Here is a 21,251-nt window from a genome sequence, read left to right as displayed (position 1 = left end):
CTGAGTCGTTGTTAATATTATTAATACAGTACTGGCAATAACTCCAAATATTTCTAGTACATTTTGTAAACTATTGGGTTTTGATAGGAAGCCATTAAAATGTATGATTGGGGCATTAGCTTAATACTGTCCTTCTAGAGCTGAAACTCAGGCAGTAATAACAATGGCCATGCTAGCTTGAGTTGAACAAAAGTGCCATCTGGAGGAAAGCAGATGGATAACTTTTTTACAACAGTGATTGGTCTTGACTTGTCAGCATTTCAGGCAAGAATTTCTGCAATCTTTCCTAGAGAATTTGGAGATTGAACCTGAGACAACTTTATAAACAGGTAATGTTTAACACCCCACTGCTAATGAAGAGAAATTAATATAATATGTCGGGAAAAGATTCTCCATAAAGTGTGTACTGTTTCCATTCCTAGTTTCTATGATCGCCCCTTCAGTCTTGGTAATTATTTTTCTTTCTTTTTGGGAAGGGGAGAGTGGGGACACACAACTCTTGCTGAAGAAGAATGAACAAAATTAACTGGCTTGCTAATTTTTCCACCTTCTGGTTTTTTAAATCATTTTTTAAGAAGTTTGTGAGTTTGTGAATTAAGTTTTTGCTTAATTACCTTACGTTCAGGTTATTTTGAACTTTAGCTTTCCTGATACTATCCCTGCAATTCAGGGATACCTGCATATATTCTACCTGTATATATTCTTCCCTGAAAACCCTTTTCTCATCTTAAGTATTCACCTTCTCTTCCTGAGCTCTGCGATTAAACAGTACATCATTTTAAATTAGTATACAAATATATTAAAATTCTATGCCAATCGCCCCAAAGCAAATAAAAATGTAAACATCAGTGCTCTTTTTCATTTCTCCCCATTGTGTATAGTTCTCATTTAAGCAAATTCCTCTTAGGAAACTTGTTTGGACTGTTCAGCAAATAAGCATGAAAACCTTTGATGGGGTGTCCCTAAAGTTATCCTGGATGAGCAGGATTCTTTTCACTTGAATCTACCACAGCCTCATAAAGCTTTAGGTTTTAGGGACGTACAAACTTTTATTTCTTCATGTTAGATCATTTTTAATCATTATAACCAATCATTTTTAACAGGTCCAATAGATTAATAGAAATAATGTACCAGGAGATTATTCTGTAGATGTTTTTAAGGAACAAATCACGAAAGAACAGTTTATGCTGAACTAGTTAACTTAAGTGAATATTAATTAAATGAGTAGAGGGGCTTTTAAAACAGCCACTCTTATCCTCTTAACTTTACAATGCTTACTGTAATCCAAACACCAAGTGCAGACTGTGAAGTCTAGATATGAGATTCTGCAGTTTCAGCAGAGTTCAATAACCATCAACTACAATACATATTGTTCATATTCTTTTTGCTTTTTGTCCATGCTGCATCTGCATTTGATGTATTTGATGCATCTTCCAAATCACTAGTAATAAAACTAGTAGTATAAAAGTATGCCTGCAAACCACCTCATAACATCCATATCCTTCCGTTTATCAACTTTCTGTTTAAAAGGGGATCAACAATCTTCAGTTATATTTTGAGAGAAGATGTGACTTTGAAAATATTAGTGGAACACTATCTTCCACCTTTAGAAGAATGTTGAAATAGACAATAATAGAAATATTAAATGTATAGGAACTGTTGGGATCTATTGTTTACATGTAACAGTTGAACAGTGAAATCTGATTCAGTGTCAATACTTACATTTAAAGAATACAATGAAATGCTTTTATTGAAGGCTTCAGGGAGGACTGCATTGTGTCTCTGGCACGGTACTTCCTCTCATCCTCCTGAACTAAGATGAAGGTGCTTCCTGAAACTGGATCCCAGACTTTGAAGAACTTAATGACATCTAAAGGTCCCTTCAGTTCTTGAGAATGTTTTGAGACAAACTGTCTCATTTTGCCTGTCTTAATTTGCCTGAGACAAATTATCATCTTGGTTGTCCTGAGTTTGGCCACTGGAGGACAGTAGAACCTTGGATGGTGCCCTCCGAACTTTGGCAGTTCATTTCTGAGGAAATCTTATTTTGCAGACTCCAACGCCATGGCATTTTGTTTTTCTTCCATCACTACCTCTTTCTTAAGCTCTTCTCCAATTTAGCTTCTCCTTCTCCTTTCACATTGCTATTACTTGGACAATTTCTGCCTCTTTGTGTAGCTGTTGTCAATCAATAACAACTGGTTCTCTAGTTCTTATTCTTCTCTTTTCTATTTGCAGCCCTTTCTCGTGTTCATTTTCTTCCTTTTCCCAGCGTCTATAATCTCATCATTCTAAAAGCTGCCTGCAAAAATAAATCTGTCCATCCAAAAAAAATCTGCACTTACTTACTTTGGACCCACTCGTTTCCTTAGCTATAGAAATTTCTGCTCTTTGGGGAAGGCATTTTTTTTCTACAGGACAAGCAGTGATACTGGGGAAACTACTGTGTACAGATAGTCCTTTATTTACAACAGTTCGTTTAGTGACTATTCAAAGTACAGTGGCACTGAAAAATGAGACTTATGACCATTTTTCACAGTTATGATCTTTACAGCGTCCCATGTGATTAAAATTCAGAAGCTTGGTTCATATTTATAACTCTGCTGTGTCCCAGGGTCATGTGATCACCTTTTGCGACCTTCTCACAAGCAAAGTCCATTTCAAAGCATGGAAATACTGGATTTTGAAGTCCTTAATAGGTTTTTGGGTGGAACCTGCTTGCATTCTTTTTACTTTATTTACTGACTTCATCTGGTAACTCCATTTTTCCCTTTTCTGAAATTGTTTGCAATAATGGTTTTTTTTTTTTTGCACACATCTTGAGACCCTTTTCCCATTAGCTTCTTATAATGGAATCCTCTGTATCATTGTTTTAAGTTTATTAAAATCATAGAATTTCCAAATATTTTATATGAAGTTATGCATCTGTTATATACAAGTCTTGAAGATGTTTAAGAACTAGTTGTCCCCTTGAGGTTAGGTCGTTTGGTTCATATCCTCCTTTTATATGCTTTCAATCTTTGGGTTGTTTTAATTTAAGAACGATTAGATTTCATTTAAGAATGAGTAGATTTCCAAATGTTACCTATGTTGAATTTGGGCCAAACCACTTTCAAGAGCACTCCTTTGGACAATGGTGTTTCCACAGCTGGCTCCAGTCCTGGCAATTACCACCATTAAGAGAATACCCTAGAGGAGCATAAGGCTTAACCCTTCCATAATGGAAAATCTTACATGCATAACACTTAAATGCAAACAATCAAGATGCTGTCCTTTACATGTAAACATTTTTATGTGCACAAAGAGGAAGCCAGGGGCTGCAGTCCAGAGGCTATTGCTAGGTCTCAGTTACAGCTAAAATTACCAAGAGTTAAGCATTCTGCAGTTTGAGGCTTATTGCTGTCTTTGCTTTTTTGTGGAGAGGGGTGGGTTTTGCATTTCTAGCATTTGTCATAATGAAATAAATGTTTGTCTTACAAATGATATGATAGATTATGGAATAACATGAAACTAGTGTTAACTGAAAGCTATGGTATGGATGTGTTTAAAAAAAATAAAAAATAAAACATCATCGGGGCATGAGGATATCTGTAGCTATGGCCTTCCTAAGATAGGTTTGCGATTTCTTTCTTTGGGGTACCTTCTATGGTCAGGCATTCTTGGTAGCTATTTTTTAAATTAACATGTAGTTCTGATAGATAAGTAGAAGTAGCAGGATCCATGGTTGTAGCACAGGGTGGTTTGAAGGTTCTTCAGAGGAAAATTGAACTAGAAGATCAGAAGGGAATATATGGGAAATATACAAAATGAGTACTAAACCTACTTTCTGAACCAAATGATAAGGATATACTCATATATAGAAAATATTCCTGGATTGGGATAATTTTTACTTAAACGTTACTTTGTGGGATGCAGTCCATTATTTTACCTGAAATCAGCAGACTGAGTTAGGACATGTGTCTAACTCATACACAGTTCTGTCCTCCAACCATAGAGGCTATCCAAGGTCTTGGAAGGAACATATTGATGTTGCCAATGTTGCACCAGAGCTAGCCTAATATTAAAACCATCCTAACATCAGCCATTCAATGGGGGTAGGGGGAAAGATCAGAGGTGGGTTGCTAATTTTTTTACTACCGGTTCAGGCGTGCTCGTGCATGCACTCATGCACGCATATAATGCTTCTGCGCATGCGCAGAAGCGTCCAGGCAGGTGGGTGGAGTCTCCCGCTGCTGCTACTACTGGCCGATCCAGGCTGAACCAGCAGCAACCCACCTCTGGGAGAGACCCTAAAAGCTTTGTAAATAAAACCAATAGTGGTTTGACCCTGAAACATAGCCCCCACAGTCTACTTTTTGTTATCACCCCTTCACACATAAAGTTTTAGTCTGATCCAGTTTTAGTCACGTTAGTTGAAAATCTTGGGACTTTTGGTGCAAAGTTAGAAGGAAATCATTTTAGGGATATGCAGAATTAACTCAAAGTCACCACAAAGGGTAACCAACGTTTACACAGCTACGATAATTGATCAATTTGCATTAACTCATAAACTTTGAACATGGATTGAATTGATTAGTTTATGGGCCCTTAGATATTCACTCTCTTTTATGTTCTCTGAGGCTATATGTATGTTTTTAATAATGAATTTAATTCAGCTATCATTTGCTGCAGCAAAGAAATTGGCAAGACCTTTCAGTGAATTTATCCATATGCTGTTAACATCTTGCTGAATGCATTCAATCACATCTGCAAATGCCTTGGATACCCTCTGGGTCAAATAAATATATTTGGCAGGTCCAGGATAATGCAGTTCAAAAAAATAAAGTTATAGAACTGATAGTTTAGATTCAGGTCTTCATATGGCAACTTGTGGCATGTTTCCTTTCCCTGGATCTGTGGTTGAACTTTCATTTAACTGCCAATGGGATTTAGTCACTGGAATACTGGAGACTCCAACTGGAGTCTCCAACAAGCCCCCTCACAGGCATCCAATGACTTCCCTCAGTTCTCTCTCATAGCCTTTTTGTGATGTTAAAATCACAAAATGAAAAACTGCATATGTCACCTTGAATTCTGAGGAAAGCGGTGGGAAATAATAATAACAGCAATGAAGACATGAAGGTTTTAAAAAGAGGAATGGTTGCACTTGTAATAGAAAATATTATGGCTATATTATAAATGCACTCTTGAACATAATGTAATGCCAGCAAAATATTGGACATCAGTGTCATTAATAACAAATTTTAGTAGGGAAATATTTGCCTTATTTTTTCCCCAATCTCCAGCTGTAATAAAGCACAAAAAAGATATTGTCAGAGAAGCAAAAGAAAAAGAAAAACCAAATCATGAGTGGACAAAATAAATGAAAGACAAAGGATAATGACAGCACCATGGATTTTCTAAAGGACTTTCCCTTCAAAATACAATTACTTCATTTTTCATCAGGCTCTGACATCAGTCATCAGTAGCACCACTTGACAAGCACTTTTTGCCTGGCAAGGATTTTGGGGGGTTATTTTATGGCTGCTGATAAAGCTTGCAGTGTTAGACGATTAATGCTTACAATTGGATTCATGCCTTGCCCTTGCAATTTAATCTGCAAAATTAGTTCCAACAATTAGAAGACAATGAGGAGAATGATGTCATTCAGTGACTTTTCTCTAGATGGCCTAACAAAACAGAATAAAACACTCTGAAGAGGCACCCGTTACAGCCTTTAAAATTGTCTCAGTTTAGGGAGGCTTCACACACTGAACAGCTAAAAAAAATTAAAAAAACCTCTGGGTTTGCCAGCAACTGTGTTCTCCCCCTGCTCCCTGATTAGAAAGTGTCAACCCTCAGATGGAAGCAAAAATTTAAATTCCCAAGGCAGGAATTAAAGAGCTAAAGGACTACAAGTAAACAGTGTGTTATTGTATTGTTGTTATTTTACAATATAAAAGAAGAATTAATGAAATGAAATGAACTTTGATTAATGAAGTCTAGCTTGTGAATTGAAACAAACTGAGTCAAAGTGTGTGATCAAGAGAATCTATGCTTGCCCTCTCAGGTGGTTCATTGTGTAGTAGAACTTATGTAGTACCTACATGTTGATAGGAAACACTGCAGAAGCACTGCAGACGTCTGGATTAAAGGATTCAGGAGTTTCCCTGGTCAGCATCAACACATTTGATGATGTCAAAACAAAGTTTAAATACAAGAAATTAATCTTACCATTGATCCTTTCATATGTTGAGACCTCCAAGATACATTCACCTCCAAGTTATATTTCAGAAAAGTAGATTGTACCTGTTCCAGTATGGGAGCATTTATATAACCCCACAGTTCTGCACCATGTTTGATCATTGGGACTGTTTTGCTGTTATTTACCTTTATGATTGGAATTAGAGAACTTGGGTAACTAGGGTTGGTAAACTCCCTTGTGACATTGGCATAGGCTGCAGCCCCTAGAGAACACCTCTTAAAAAATGGGAGCCAGGAACATTGATGTAGAGGAGATTGTCACTGGCCCTGTAGCACATGATAAATTGTTCCTGAGCTGTAATCAAGATGATGATTATTTCTCCTAAACATGCCCCAGAAGTCCCAAATGCTTATGGAAGAAAAGTTCTCTTTTAGTCAAAGAAACCATTTCATAACGTTCATAGCTGCTTAGTGGGGTGTGTGTGTGTGTGTGTGTGTGTGAGAGAGAGAGAGAGAGAGAGAGATGGGGGGATGGGGGAGGGCTGTGAGATTATTCTGCTTTGCACTTAATCTACTCCAGTAAGAATGGTCTCCCTGTGCTTGTAATAACTGAAGAGAAAAATTGAGACATTGCTGCATGTTACATATTTTCTGTAGTGTGTAGTTTGGCTGAAAGTCACACCAATATTTGGAGGAAGGAAAGTTTAGCTTGTAGCCTTGGCCTCCATCAGTTCCAGAACCACAGAATATTTATGTATTTTTTCTTTCTGCAGCTGTTAGGTGTTGGTGTGTTGTTTATTTTATCAAGGCAGAGGTGACTTCAAGTCTAGCTCCCACTTCAGCAAATCTATGAACAAGGATGCTAATGCACTTTTGGCTCAAATTGAAAGCGACATTATCTACATGTTAAAGAAATAAATGTTAACGTGCAAAATGGAGATTATTTGTTACATCTGTCTGTCTGAGGGGCTGACGGATAAAAATCTATAAAGATAGCAAGCTAATATTTTTTTCCCTGGTGTGACATGAGCCATATAGGAATACTCTCCACATGCTTAATATCAGTTATGTTAAAAATGGGGATGTGTCAGCTCTGTTTTATATCTCAGAACCTGCCAAGGTATCTTTCCCGATTTTAAATTTTAATGTTTCACTCAAGATACAAAGCCTGCCATTTCTTATCTCTCTCATTCATACCATTGAATAAAAGACCACAAATGCAATGTCTGAACATTTGGGGCTCTTTTAAAAAACATATATTTAAAATAATATGCATCAGATGTATTTGTCTGAATAATAAGAATGCCCCAAATAGGAAGTGAATTTTTAAAGTTTACCGTAGTATCCAAGGCTTTCTAATGGAGGACTGTTCACTGAACAATCCCAGCTAATTAAAAATATACTTTGAGAAGCATAAATTGAAAAAACATTTATTCCCACAGGGAATATTTTACATGATGCATGACCTATGATGGGGGGGCGGGGAGTGGGGGGAACCGGGCTGATGAGGCAATTCTGTAGCTATCACTTCTGTATCTTTGGCCTTATATGGCAAAATGTAACTGTATATGTACCAGCTCAGCTGGGCATAATAGCCAAATTTCTTCAGATTTTATTGGAAGTAAAATACAGTTAACATTTGGTGAAGCTAAAAGATTTAAGTGGGATAGAAATTAGATGGAATAAATAAAAATCAAAGTAGCACATGCACATTTTAAATATAGATTCTAAGTACCGCAGATTTGGGCTATCTATATAATGGATGGATGGATGAACACAATATATTGTTTAAATTCTTAAGCTCACCATGAAGATGAAAAGAAGTTCTCCATACAGTACAAAACCAATCCAAAACACATTTCATGGATAATTTATTGAGTCTTTTCTAAGTACTTTTTTCAGCGCAAGAATGAAAGTTAGTATATAGTTAATGGAGAAATTCCTGATTTTGCAGTAGCTACTTCCAAGTCATAGGCAAGGCAGTGTATATTTCACTTTCCAAACATGACTAGCCAATTAAAGATTAGGATCAGTGCAAATTGTGTTTATATCTCTGTGCTTAAAGGAGAAGTGTAGATACCATGTTTGTTCTTATCTATAATTAAAACTCTGCAGTAACAACTTTAGGCAAATAGTCATGTTCTTGGCTTAAACAAGCTTCAGTAGCAACAAGGAAGATTGCAAAATCAATTTGAGATCCACTTAACAATCTAAGCATCTAATCTATTGCATTATACATTGTAGGAAGTTAGCACCCACCCCCTCCTAGAAAAATGAAATATCCTAGGAAATATTGAAAAGGCAGAATACTATATTTTCCCTGGATGTGAAAAGGGAGAAATATATTTTAAAAACAAAGTAGCTCCCTACAGCTTCCTGCCGACCCCCCTTTTGTCAATTAGCCATTAAAGCCTGAGCTAGCCTACTTTACATAATAAAGGTAATAACAGCCTTTCACAGAAACTCACCATATGGCATCTGGAAACTCAATCAAACTTGGGATTCAAAACACAGCCTAGAGAGTTGTCCCTGCAAGGGCCCATAGGAGTCTGACAACCAATCAGAATACATTTTTACACAGGTACAGGAAACAGAGAGGTGGGGCTAAACAGATTATAAAAAGCCCAGCAAGCCCCTTCCTCTTTTCTCTTCTTCTTCACCCAACATTGAAGCATGTGATCACCTTTTCTGTTCAGGACTCAAGCCATGTGGTCCTGTCCATCATTAAACCATCTTTCCAAGCAGCCTCCGTGTCTCCAGTGTCTTTTTCCTCACTTGGAGCCGAACCCAGAAGGACATTTCTTCTAACAATATGTTTAAAAAACAGAAGGGAAAACATCTAGTTTTGAAGGCAGATAAGAGACCTTTGAGCAACTGTAGGGTCTCTTGTTTACTAATGAAGGTGAATATATGTGTCCCAGGATAATATTGCAGGATCCAATCTGTGTCGGTCACCAGACCAGAGGTTTAGTCTTCTCAGTATTTGGACTCGTGCTGGAGCCCATCTTCAGGTAGCTTCTCTCTAGCAGAGTGTGTCTCTTATTTAGTTATTAAACATCCTGTGTCCCCCCCCCCCCTCAAGCTAGCTTACCTATTTCCTTGATCTTATCACAATGTTATGAGTAAGTTGAACTAAGAGAAAATAACAAGCTCAAAGCCACCCATGCAGGAAATTTCCACAGCTGACTGTCAACTTGAGCATTGATTACTCCACTCCTAACCATTATAACACACTACAATAACATGTCTGGTACCAAATTTTCTACTATTTGGGTACCAGGAGAGAAAATCTTTTTAGTTAATTTGACAAGGCATTTCGAATTGTATTAACTTTTGCTGGTTTACCTTCTACTTTTACCTCTTAATTGAAACAAGAAAGTGAAGGCATTGTGTTTTTATATTCTGACTTGCATTCTTGTATTCTAACTGCCTAGACACTTAGATATAAATGGTATAATAATATGAGTACTGTTAATATACTACAAACTAGTAAAAATACTACAAACTAGTAAACAAATAACAGAAATAAATAAAAGGCTTCATTTTATTTTAATGGAAACACTCAGTTGCATAATACACATTTGGGATAATTATCCATCAACTAGAGTGCAGAATATTCACCCTGAATCATTATAACATCAGTTCACAATAAAGCTCAGCAGTTACTTTTTCTTATTGCACTTTAGGATCTTATCTACAGTATCTGCATTATTCTGTGGAATATAATCTGTGGGAATCTTGTTGGTAATCAGGAGCAAGAGGTTCCAGGCTTTAAACCTATTCCCCAAATGTACAACTGTCATGTGCTAGCCAACCCAATCTTTTCACTTCCCCCTATATTTTTTTGAACAGCATTGTCCTTTTTTTAATGTCCTCTTACTAGGAAGTCATAGTTCTAACTCTAACCAGGCATTCATGATCTCTCCAATTCTTGCCCATTTCTTCCATGCTATATTTCCTCTATCTTCTTAATTTTCATCCATAACAAACTGAAATGGCTTTCAGTCTTTAGATTTAGAGCATGGATGTATAAATTGATGGGTAGCCCTGCATGGATGTGATGTTGGTGACATAGAAAAGCAGACGCAGACAGGAGTAAGGTTGTGCTGGGAAGGCCACCCGATGGAAGGTACCCCGAAGGGCACCCACCCAGAGCATTGTTCGGGGCTCCCTTTTATTGTCAAACTTCTCAGAATAGTAAAAGCTCATTGGACAGAAAATACACTTGGCAACTATTGATTGGTTTACAAATGCATGCTTTCCTCATGAACACCTCATGGATACTTCATGATATAGATACGTGACTCTCTACTTAGTTAATATTTTGCTGCATGGAATGTGGTGTCTAGTGTAAATTCCATTGACTCTTTTTGTAAGCAAAAGAGATTAAGCGCCAAAGGATTAAGAAGGAAGGAATGTGGATTTTGACTGATTAATCAATGTGGTTTGCCAACTACTGATTAATCAATTAATCCTACATGTATAAATTGATGGGTAGTCCTTAGCTATGGCTAGCACAGCACTTTCAAAAGTTCCTACCAAACTGTCAATTTCTAATGTGATAGAAAATGCAAGATCGTTAAATGCATGGGGAGTTCAGTATAAATATATTCCAGGGGTGTCCAAAGTTGGGAACTTTAAGACTTGTGGACTTCAACTCCCAGAATTCCCCAGCCATGCTGGCTGGGGAATTCTGGGAGTTGAAGTCCACAAGTCTTAAAGTTCCCAACTTTGGACACCCCTGCAGACCAAGCATGGCTGGCTGGGGAATTCTGGGAGTTGAAGTCCACAAGTCTTAAAGTTCCCAACTTTGGACACCCCTGCAGACCAAGCATGGCTGGCTGGGGAATTCTGGGAGTTGAAGTCCACAAGTCTTAAAGTTCCCAAGTTTGGACACCCCTGCTCTATGGATTATAGAATAATGGATGGTGGATGCCAAATGTTGGCCACAATGATAGCTTAGCTTTTCATATATCACAATTTTCATACAGAAGGGACAAAATAAAAGTTGTCAAAAAGTTTGGACACCCCTGGTTTAATTGTTACTGTATCCCACACACTTTTTTTGCCCTGGATTGAAGCCCTTTTGGGCAGAAAAAAAATGTACATCACATTTATTGCTCTTCAGGTTTCTGAAAATAGGGTAAAAGCAGTCTTCCACTAAACCAATACTAAGAGGGTAGTTTGCAGATGTAGTTTGCATTTTTGATGTTTTCCAGACAGAATCACATTCCTGTAACTTTGGGATGACTGTGACTCATTATTTAGGTATTCATTATGTTTAGTAATTGAGATTTATTCTGACTCTTAACATTGATTCATGATTCATAATTTATTTATGTTTTTAAAAAATGCTGCAAGGAATTTTCATAACTGAGCACATGGCATGCTGTAAAAGTTGTGTGTGAGCATCACCGAAGATAAATTTGCATTGCTTATTGGAAGTGGAAGTCATGAGGACATTGATACCCTGATAATCATGTGATGGTAAGTGCCAAACTTTTGAAGTGTCCCATTTGTAATTTTGTTTCCTTTCATGGCATTTTTGTGTCAGGGTTTCTTTTTTGGTGAAAAATTATCCACGTTTTATGACAATTCAAAGAATTATGAGATATTTTTGCTTAGTTGTTCCAACTTTTCATTGTATACAGTATGCTATTCTGGATCTCCGCCTAATGCTATTTTAAGCTTTTTGAATTATCTTACAAGAGATTGCTTTCCAGACCAAATCATCTTATGTCTCCTTAGATTTTAATGATTTTAGCAAGGTTTAGCCTAGCTTGAGACAGAGATGTTAATCAATTTACAGCAATTGTTACATAAAAAATATTCAAAAGCTGAAATGATTTATTCAACTATGATTTTACCATAACCGAAAAGGCTACTCTATCTGTTCATTTATGCGTCCATTAATTTATCTAAACAGTATCACTTTAATTCTGCATCCACAAAAAATGATGCCCAAGATTTCATATGGACTGATTTGCTTTCCAGAAACCTATTTGTTTGGCTTATTTATTTATTTTAAAAAGACCTAACTGACAGTGTGTGACAATGCCCATTCAGTGATTATGTTAATTGTTCGTTTTTGTTCTTCAGATGCTGATTGTGCCTATATGGTTTTTAAAACGATTTTTATATTGTTTCTTGTTTTTTATATTGCTTTTTAATTATTGAAAGCTGTCCAGAGCTATCCTAGAAGCAGAGTGTCCATGCATTTCTTGCACTGTGATTAACTTCTTAATCAATCTTCTTGCCATTTTATTTTTATGTACTGTGTTGTTTCAATGGATTTTAATATTCTGTTTCAATGATTAGCTTTTGTTGTAGTTACCCAAAGTAACTTTGTATGAGATGGATGGCCGTATAAATTTGATTAATAAACAACTCTGTCATTGTAAGATTTTACTTACTCATAAGAAAATTTACAACTCAAAAGATAATATCCTAATTATATAGGTAGATTATTTATATGATAGCCTTTTTACACTAATGATCACTAAGATCAGTATGGAAAAGTATTGATAAATTTTTCAGAAACATCAATCAGTGTATGATGTTGATTTATATAATACTTCAGCTGACATAATGCCTTATAATATTAGGTAAGAAAGTTTGAATTATTTAAGAGGTTACTGTCTAAAACAGAAAGCAAAATTAAGAAAGATCCAAAGATATCACTTACTTAAAACCTGCCTAACTATTGGTTTTGAGGAAGGATTTTAAGGTACCATAGGGGTGGTATTATTTATCCAGAATTTCTAGATATTCAGAAGAGAAACTGACTAGAATCATGCAGAGGATACGAGGCCATAGATCAAAATTCTAGCAAAGATTAGAAAGAGCCATATAATAATACATCTGGACTAAAAAAGAAATCCATGATCAGTTTTTATCTTTATTCTAGAGAAAGCCATAAAAAAGAATCAAGAAATGAAATCATATAGTCAGAGTGATTAGAACGTTAAAGTCTACAGAGAGAAGGAGAAGGTTTTATTGAGAAGACATGGAATGAAAAAGAGGGAAGAGACAATGAAATAGAAGTGAATTGTTAAATTTTGTTAAAGAAGGAATATGGTTTCACAATTCATAAAGTTAGGTGAGAGACTGCTCGCAATTGCATGCCCACTGTTTGTCAGCTATTTCTCTTTTATGAATTTCATATATAAGCTGTTAAAAGAAATAAATAGTTCAACATGGGTGGATGATTGGTTACACAAATTTTTCCCCGAGCTTTATTTTGTAGACTGGCAACAAAAAAAGTGCTTGTACACATATTTATAGGGCTTATCAGATGCTCAATGTAGCTAATTCTGAGCAGAGTACAACTCTTTAAATATCCAGTTTGGGATAAAAACAAGTACATAATCCAATTTATACTGATAGGGGCAGACTTAAATTCCAAGCTTGGTCCTGACAATGAAACTCTATATGTTCAATACTATTTCCATTAAACAGGTTTAGAATCTGATTTCCTTCCAGATATAAGCAAACAAAGATCTGAAAGCAACCTTTTCAGGTGTATCCCTGGCCTAAACAATGAATAGCCTCAATCTTTGCATTTTGAACAGGTTCTTTAAATCAACCACCCTTCAGAAGATGGAATGGGTCCAAGAGTAGCCTTATGGACTATGTAATTGTATAATCCAATTTAAAATCAAATCACACATAGCAATCACATATATAACACTGGGAATCATACGCATCAAAATGAAAACCAATTCACCATGTAATGAGACAGTCACTTAAAAACTCAGCTCCATTTACTACTATATTTTATACACAAATGTTATTAGTACTGCTGAGCTTAGGTAAATTTAAATACTGCTTATATAATGTACGTCACATTTGGTTTGGTAAACTTTGGTATGCAAATATATTTGCATCTGTTTGCATATAATTGCTTTGGTCAGGGTGTGTTTTATAATGCAAATATGATGCTTTGCTCTTGCTTGTTGAAGTTTGGCAGATGAGTGTATTCTGCTATGTTCTTGCATGTTATTGCAAATAAAATTAAACAGCATAAAACATATTTTTACTTACTTCGTGACAAGCAACTCCTAAAAGCAAAGAAAACCATCAGAAAAGATCAGCATAGTTGCTTTTGCCATGTTTGTGTCTGACAGGGGTACCCCAGTTGCCTCATCTGGCTAAGAAGTAGGTATCATTATTCTGATTGAAAGTCATAACCTGTTGATTGTATGACCCAAAGAATTAGTTTATGAAAATGGGGTTTGTTTTCCATTTTTGTTCTGACTGAATACGGAGCATTCAAGCCATTTTGACATTTGTTCTATTGGACCAATGCCAATCCAAACTTTCTGGTGATTTTTTTTTACCTCTAATTACCTCTATATCAGGGGTGTCAAACTCGTGTCATCATGCATCGTCACATGACTGTTTTCCCCTTTACTAAACCAGGTGTGGGTTTAGTCAGTGTGGACCGCATATGGTCGGTGGGCCCCATGCTTGATAGCTCTGTTCTATATTTTCTTTCCTTTTATATCTCATTACTTTCCATTCTTTCTGTGTCCTGAACAATTGACATTTTCATGTAGCTTTTTCTGCAGTGATACAGAAATACTTTCTTCCAAGGTACGTTTCCTTTTAAATTTTACTTAAAACTTGTTTAGAAGAGAAATTTTCAAGATCAAGGTACAAACAATTGAATTGGCTTCATTCCTGATACTATGCAGTTTCATCATTCAAAGGGAAAAAGAAAGAGCTGGTTTGAAAGTTACCCTTTTACCATGAAAATAATCTGACAAATCTCTTGGGTACACAATATCCCATCCCCACTATAACATTGTTCGGCTGGACTGTCGGAGACAAAACAATGTATACATTGAAGTGAAAGAGAGGTTTCCATTCATAAAGCAGGAGCCAGGAAGCTTTCGTGACCTTTAGCAAGCATCCAGTTCCCATTTCACTGCAAGTTGAAGACTTTATTTCAGATCAACCTGCAAACAAAAATGTTTTCATGAAATTTTCTTCGAATAAACCTCATAACCATTGATGCAATCTTGGTGCAATCCAATTGCTTGGAGTTATTTTAAAGCACACTACCATATACCATATGCCAAATATCGAATATTATTTGTGGTGGTGCATTTTCAAGTGCAGCAGTTGTGACATGCTGTGATAACAGGCCTGCCTCCAGGAAGATCCATAATCACAAAAGTCATCTTAAATGACAAGCATGCAAAGCATACAAATTATTAATAAGCCTTTACAGTTAGGTTTATAGAGAATAAGGTATAGTAAAATAGGAATATGCTCCAATAAAATTCAATGGTGCTTCCACACTGATAGTATCTTTATTTTAAACAATAAGACAAACAATCTTGCTAGTGGCAATATCACCAGGAAAGGAAATACAAAATAAAACTTGAAAATTTAATTATGTCATCTATTTCCTATGTAAGTCAGGTATCCATGCACTTCTGTAGATGATACTAACACTTTTTTCCTAGGAATGGTGGAAAACCCCACCATCATCATCTTATCAAAATAAACAAAGCCAAAGGGTTTAAATAAAAATTAGGCACTCTGAAAGAGATATATCAAAATATACAATTCTGGGATGACTTCCGGTCCCCGAAGGCGACGGACCTGTGGAGCACAGGGGAGAGGCTCCCTGCCGTAGGGCGGCTCGTTGGGACCCCCTGGATCAGCGGCAGCCGCAAGGGGATCTCCAATCTTGCCCCGGGAGCCAGGGAGCATGGGGGGTGCATGGCGGCGTTTGCTGTCACTGTGCGCCTTCGCCGAACGGAGCCTGGAAGGAAATAATTAACCAGATGCTACAGCTGAAGTGCGGTGAGGTGGGAGGTTTCCCTCAATCTCTTTTAAATCTATCTAATTGATGAACAACAGCCTTCCTAAATTGTGGATTCAATCCTTTGAAGTGTTAAAATTGGAGGGGGGGATTTTCCACCACCCCCCCTCAGAAAAGTGGCATTCAGAATATCTCTCCCTCTCGGAGGAGAGAGAGAGAGTTAAAAGTTAACTTTCACTTCCACTAAGCTATGGGAGAATGACTTTTGCAACAATTGCAAGAGATGACTGCTGAGTTGATTCTTTTAAACTACTTTTTGGAAACTTTGGATATGTTGCTTTCTGATCCCCTGTGAAGGCGGGATCAGATGGCCAACTTCCTCCTTCTTCTTTGCTTTTACGAATGAAGTTTCCCCTTTGAAGGATTTCTGGCTTTATATTACCCTACATCCTAGAGATCTCCTGGAGCCTCTCTTTTTATGTGGTCCCCTTGGATTTGGAACATTTGATTCTTATTTTTTTGGCTTGGAGCTGTATAGGAAGACTAACTTTCACTTTTGGGCTTGTTTGCCTCACGATCTCTCCCAGCTGTGCATTCCACAGATGCCATTTCTTCTATGTAAGACTTACAGCTATCTCTGAACTTAACATGGGTCCTAAAATGCCACCGCCTGGCAAGGCATCCTGGGCCCCGACATCTTCCAACAGACACAAATGGCTTCACTTCTACAACCTAAAACAACTGAAGAGAGTTCAAAGGATTTATCTGTTGCCCAAATGTTTCAAACTATTATGAAGGGACAAGACGAACTGAAAAAACAACTGGCAGACTTAAATGATCAACTCAGAGAAACGCAAGAACAAGCAACACAAAATAAACAGAGAATAGGTGTACTTGAGGAAGACACAACTGGGCTGAGGGAGGAGGTTGAGATTGTCTAGAAGGGGAATAGAGAATTTGAAAATCATATGATAAAAATGGTATATTGGAATGTCCAAAAATGGAATTTGAAAGAATGTCTTTTTTCCTTAGATTTCAAAACCTACCAGAGACAGAAAATGAAGACCTTAAGAAGATCATGACCACAATTTTAGCAGAATATATTAAAAGAGATAAACAACAGCTATGGTGGGATATTGATTTGATTTATAGGATCAACTCAGCATACGCTAGAACACACAATGTTCCAAGGGAAATACATGTTAAATTTCTTAGAAAGACTACAAGAGATGAGGTCTTAGGAGTTCAAAGGGTGGGACCATTAAAATATAAAGACAAAGAAATAACCATTCTTAAACAAATTCCGAAGAAAGTAAGAGATAAGAGGAAGAAATATTCCTCTTTATCAAAGAAATTATATAATAAAGGAATTTGGTTCAGATGGTTATTGCCAGAAGGAATGGTGATCTTCTGGGAGGGCACTAGAATTAGAATTAATACAGTTGTGGAAGCAGAGGCTTTCATTGAAAAATACAGTGCCTTTCTAGATGGAACAGGAGACAGTACACAAGATATGGGGGGGGCATGGCTCTGCCAGAAGACAGGGGGGAGGAAGCAATAGTGAAAAGACTCAGGTCACAAAAATGAGTTTGAAACATTATTGCAATTGTTGTTATAATGTAATTGTTGGAAGTGACATAAAAGATGATTGAACATATTGTTGATATAATGCAAAACAAAAAGCTGCCAATGTTTATTTTTTAATTTCTGATTCCTTTTTTTCTGTAAAAGTTGTGAGATTCGGGTGGATTTCTACCTTTCGCACGATGTAGCTGTCAAAATTTTCTTGTACCTATTTACCCTTTCCTATAAACATTTGTGAAAACCAATAAAATTCTTTAATATATATATATACATACAATTCTGTACTACATTTCTGATACACATCCAGTTTAGAATGTAATCAAGCCCGCTAGGTTTTGGTTTTTAAAAAAATTACATATAAAAGAATAGCATTCCTAGTGGACATACCATGTGGACTGCTAAAGAAACACCAGTCCATCAATTGATCAATACATTAAATGATGCATTTAAAGTGCTCTTCCAGTTTAGTTTAGTTTAGTTTAGTTTAGTTTAGTTTATTTAATTTATAGACCGCCCCCTCTCCCCATAGGGTTTAAAAACCACTAATTTAAAAGTTTCATTGCTTTTTTGAAAAAATACTCTTTACAAGTATTTTTTTTAAAGTAATATTTTATTTAAGTATCTTAATTAAAAATTATTTTTAAAAATCTTGTTACATGTTGCTTCCTGGATATGAAACAGGGTCAAATGTTTTCCAGTGGTAAGTCAATTTTGTTGAGAAGAATCCAGGAGCATAAGTGGTAGATAATGGAACATTTTATTACAAGTAGTTGATGATGATTATTATGAGGTATTTCCCGCAAAACATCCCATCTAGTTTTAGTTCCATTATATATATATATGATGGATATATCACTCACCATCTTCAAGCTGGAGTTTTTGGCTTAAAGCATGGTCGGAGCTGCCGTCTTTCTATAAATCTTCCATTCTAAAACCTCAGCCACCGAAAGGATCCTGAAAAGAAGTAAATTAGCCCTAATCAGAAACGAACTCCACAGGAAAAGATTCCCACTAGACCAAACCAACCAGGACCTACTCACTCTTTACCTCAAACTCAGCAACAAAATCCACCCAGCACTCTGGGACAAATCAAACAACTAGCCCTCTGGAGAGCCAAAACAGAAACCTCCTACAAGACAGACATACACACCAACAAACTCCACAGACTAGAAAAACAACAGAAGCCCAACCCCCCTTCACAGCAACTCATGAAACAAACAGTACACAACATATCAGACAGAACCCTCACCACAGCTGAAACCAATGTCCTTTCCAGAGGATTCAACTTTGCAGTCACCCCTAAACGCATCCCCACTGAAGACATCATATGCGGAGTTGAAGCTACACTCACCAAAATCAACCCAGATGAAGCCAATAAAATCAGACTTGCAGTCACCAACATCCTTTGCTCCAGTAATCCACCCAGAAGCAACTTACAGCAAGAGGAACAAGAAGCACTCACCAACCTGAGGAAAGACAACAACATAATCATTTTCCCAGCAGACAAAGGTAACGCCACAGTGGTGATGAACACATCTGATTACCAAGCCAAACTATCCAACCTACTCCAAGACCCAGCTTACAAACCTCTAAACACAGCCCCACCACCTACCTGGAAAAAAACACCAAATCCAAAATAAAAGCCTCACCCATCAGTGAAGAGATCCAGAAAAGAATCATCCCCAGAGAGAAATCTTCCAGATGCCCCAAACTCTATGTCCTCCCCAAAATACATAAAAAAGGAACACCACTCAGACCCATAGTCAGCTCCATAGCTCACCTCTACAGAATCTTGCCAAATTCCTCGCCAAACAACTCTAACCCTACGCAGAATCGATCACCTCCCACGTACAAAACACACTCCACTTCATATACGTTGCCAAGACAATCTCAATCTTACATAGGAAAAGACCCAAATACAACAAGACCAGTGTGTGTGTGTGTGTGTGTGTGTGTGTGTGTAATGGCTTTTAAAATGCTTATGCTTATTTCACTTGATTTCTTATTCCATGATTAGAATTTACTTTGGAAAATAGTTGCACACGTCTGATGCTAGATTTCATTACTATATTTTTAACAGTTTATCTTATAAAGATCTTCATTCTCAAATATTTTGTTGAAGGAGGAAGTAAATCATTCTATGTATGTGTTGAGTCACATTTTTTGTATCTGTTTGTACAGTCATTCCAAACGAAGTTTATTATGATAAAAATGATAGATGTGTTCTTATGATCCATTTCCTCTGTTGCTCTTAGTCACGCCATATTAACAACTCCAGGATTCAGAGCAGGCATCAGGAACTGATATAGTCAAGCACCTGCTCCAGTCCTCCTCTACTATTGCTGGCCCAAATCTATGTAAGAATCTAATCTAGATAGTAAGCCTTAGCTCTGAGTATTTATTCTATGCTACTGTAAGCATTATACCACAGTGAAGGCAACAAGCTGCTGTAGGGCAGACTAACTGGCAAATGCATCCCTGACGTTTTACACTTAGCCATCACTCCACTTCTCCACTATTTTCCACCTGAGACACCTGTTTCACTCTGCCTAATCATAAAGCCAGCCATAAACCCACTCACCTGCTATCTCCAAGAGAGATTTGCAGAGACAGTAGCAGGTGCAATATGCCTTACCACAAGACATGGGTGGGACTTTAGGTTGAACCAAGAAGGAGAAAAAGGAAAGTAAATGAGTTCTAGAAATTATTACAAAGAAGAAGAAAGTAACAGAAAGGGAATATATTAAAGCAGAGGTGTCAAAACTCAAGGCTGGCTCTGGCCCACAGGGTACTTATATATGACCCATGGGGCCTCCCTGGAAACAGTAAAGACTGGCCCACGGTGCCTCTGCTCACAAAAATGGAGCTCGGGAGGACTGCAGGTAGCGTCCTGAGCTCCATTTTTGTTGGCAGAGGGTTGCAGGAGGCCATCGCAGCCAAAAATGGAACTTGGGAGCCTGTTTTCACTGGCAGAGCACTTGAGCCACCATAGGCACTCCCAAGACCCCCATGCCCACCCTGACCATGTCCACCATGCCCCCCCCGAGGTCAAACACAACTCTGATGCAGCCCTCAATGAAATCAAGTTTGATACCCCTGCATTAAAGCCATCTTATCCAAGAGTTCCAAGAGAACATTGGCATTGCACTGCAGTTCTGTGCTCATGATTTGCACCACACACATACAAAACCATACGGTTAAAATGGAATTTTAGAGACATCAAGTCTTATCACTGCTCAATGCATGACTCTAAATTAAAACATCCGATGATTGTCTACCCACTGACTAAATATTCAATAAAGGAACACACACACCTAGTTCATTTGCTTCATATCCCAAATTTTCTCCAGCAGTTCTAGGTAACTCAGGTGGGAATCTTATTTTATCCCCAAAATTAGGTACTGAAAGAATGACTGGCCTAAAATCACAAACTGAGCCTCCATGCCTAAAGAGACAGTGATCAAGGTCTTGCATCAGAACCCGGTATCAGTTTGCAACTATTTTCTAGAGGAAATTCCAAACATGGAATAAAAAACCAAGTGAAAAAAGCATAAGAATTTTAAAAGCCATTCATGAAAAATATAGTTAGTGGAACTATAAACTGTTGGCCTTGAAAGAAAAAGCTTTTCTATTAAAGCTAGATGGGATTTTTTGCAGGAAATACTACAATACTACTAATTATCATCATCATCATTTTATTGCATCTCCT

At 37.2% G+C, this 21,251-nt stretch overlaps 1 protein-coding gene across 1 annotated transcript in view; it reads left to right on the top strand.

Moving 5' to 3' along the window:
- Positions 1–11,619: 11,619 nt before the first annotated feature.
- NGF (nerve growth factor) overlaps positions 11,620–21,251 on the top strand; it is a 152,924-nt gene continuing 143,292 nt past the window's right edge. The window contains exon 1 of the mRNA XM_081949399.1: positions 11,620–11,670. Within this exon, the coding sequence (XP_081805525.1) occupies positions 11,668–11,670 (3 nt within the window). The 5' untranslated portion in view covers positions 11,620–11,667. The remainder of the gene's footprint in view (positions 11,671–21,251) is intronic.

The sequence above is a fragment of the Natrix helvetica genome, assembly GCF_964273705.1.
Source record: "Natrix helvetica genome assembly, chromosome: 3".
In the NCBI taxonomy this organism is placed as follows: domain Eukaryota; kingdom Metazoa; phylum Chordata; class Lepidosauria; order Squamata; family Natricidae; genus Natrix; species Natrix helvetica.
Note: the sequence above shows the minus strand (reverse complement) of the source record. Positions and strands in the feature narration are given on the sequence as shown.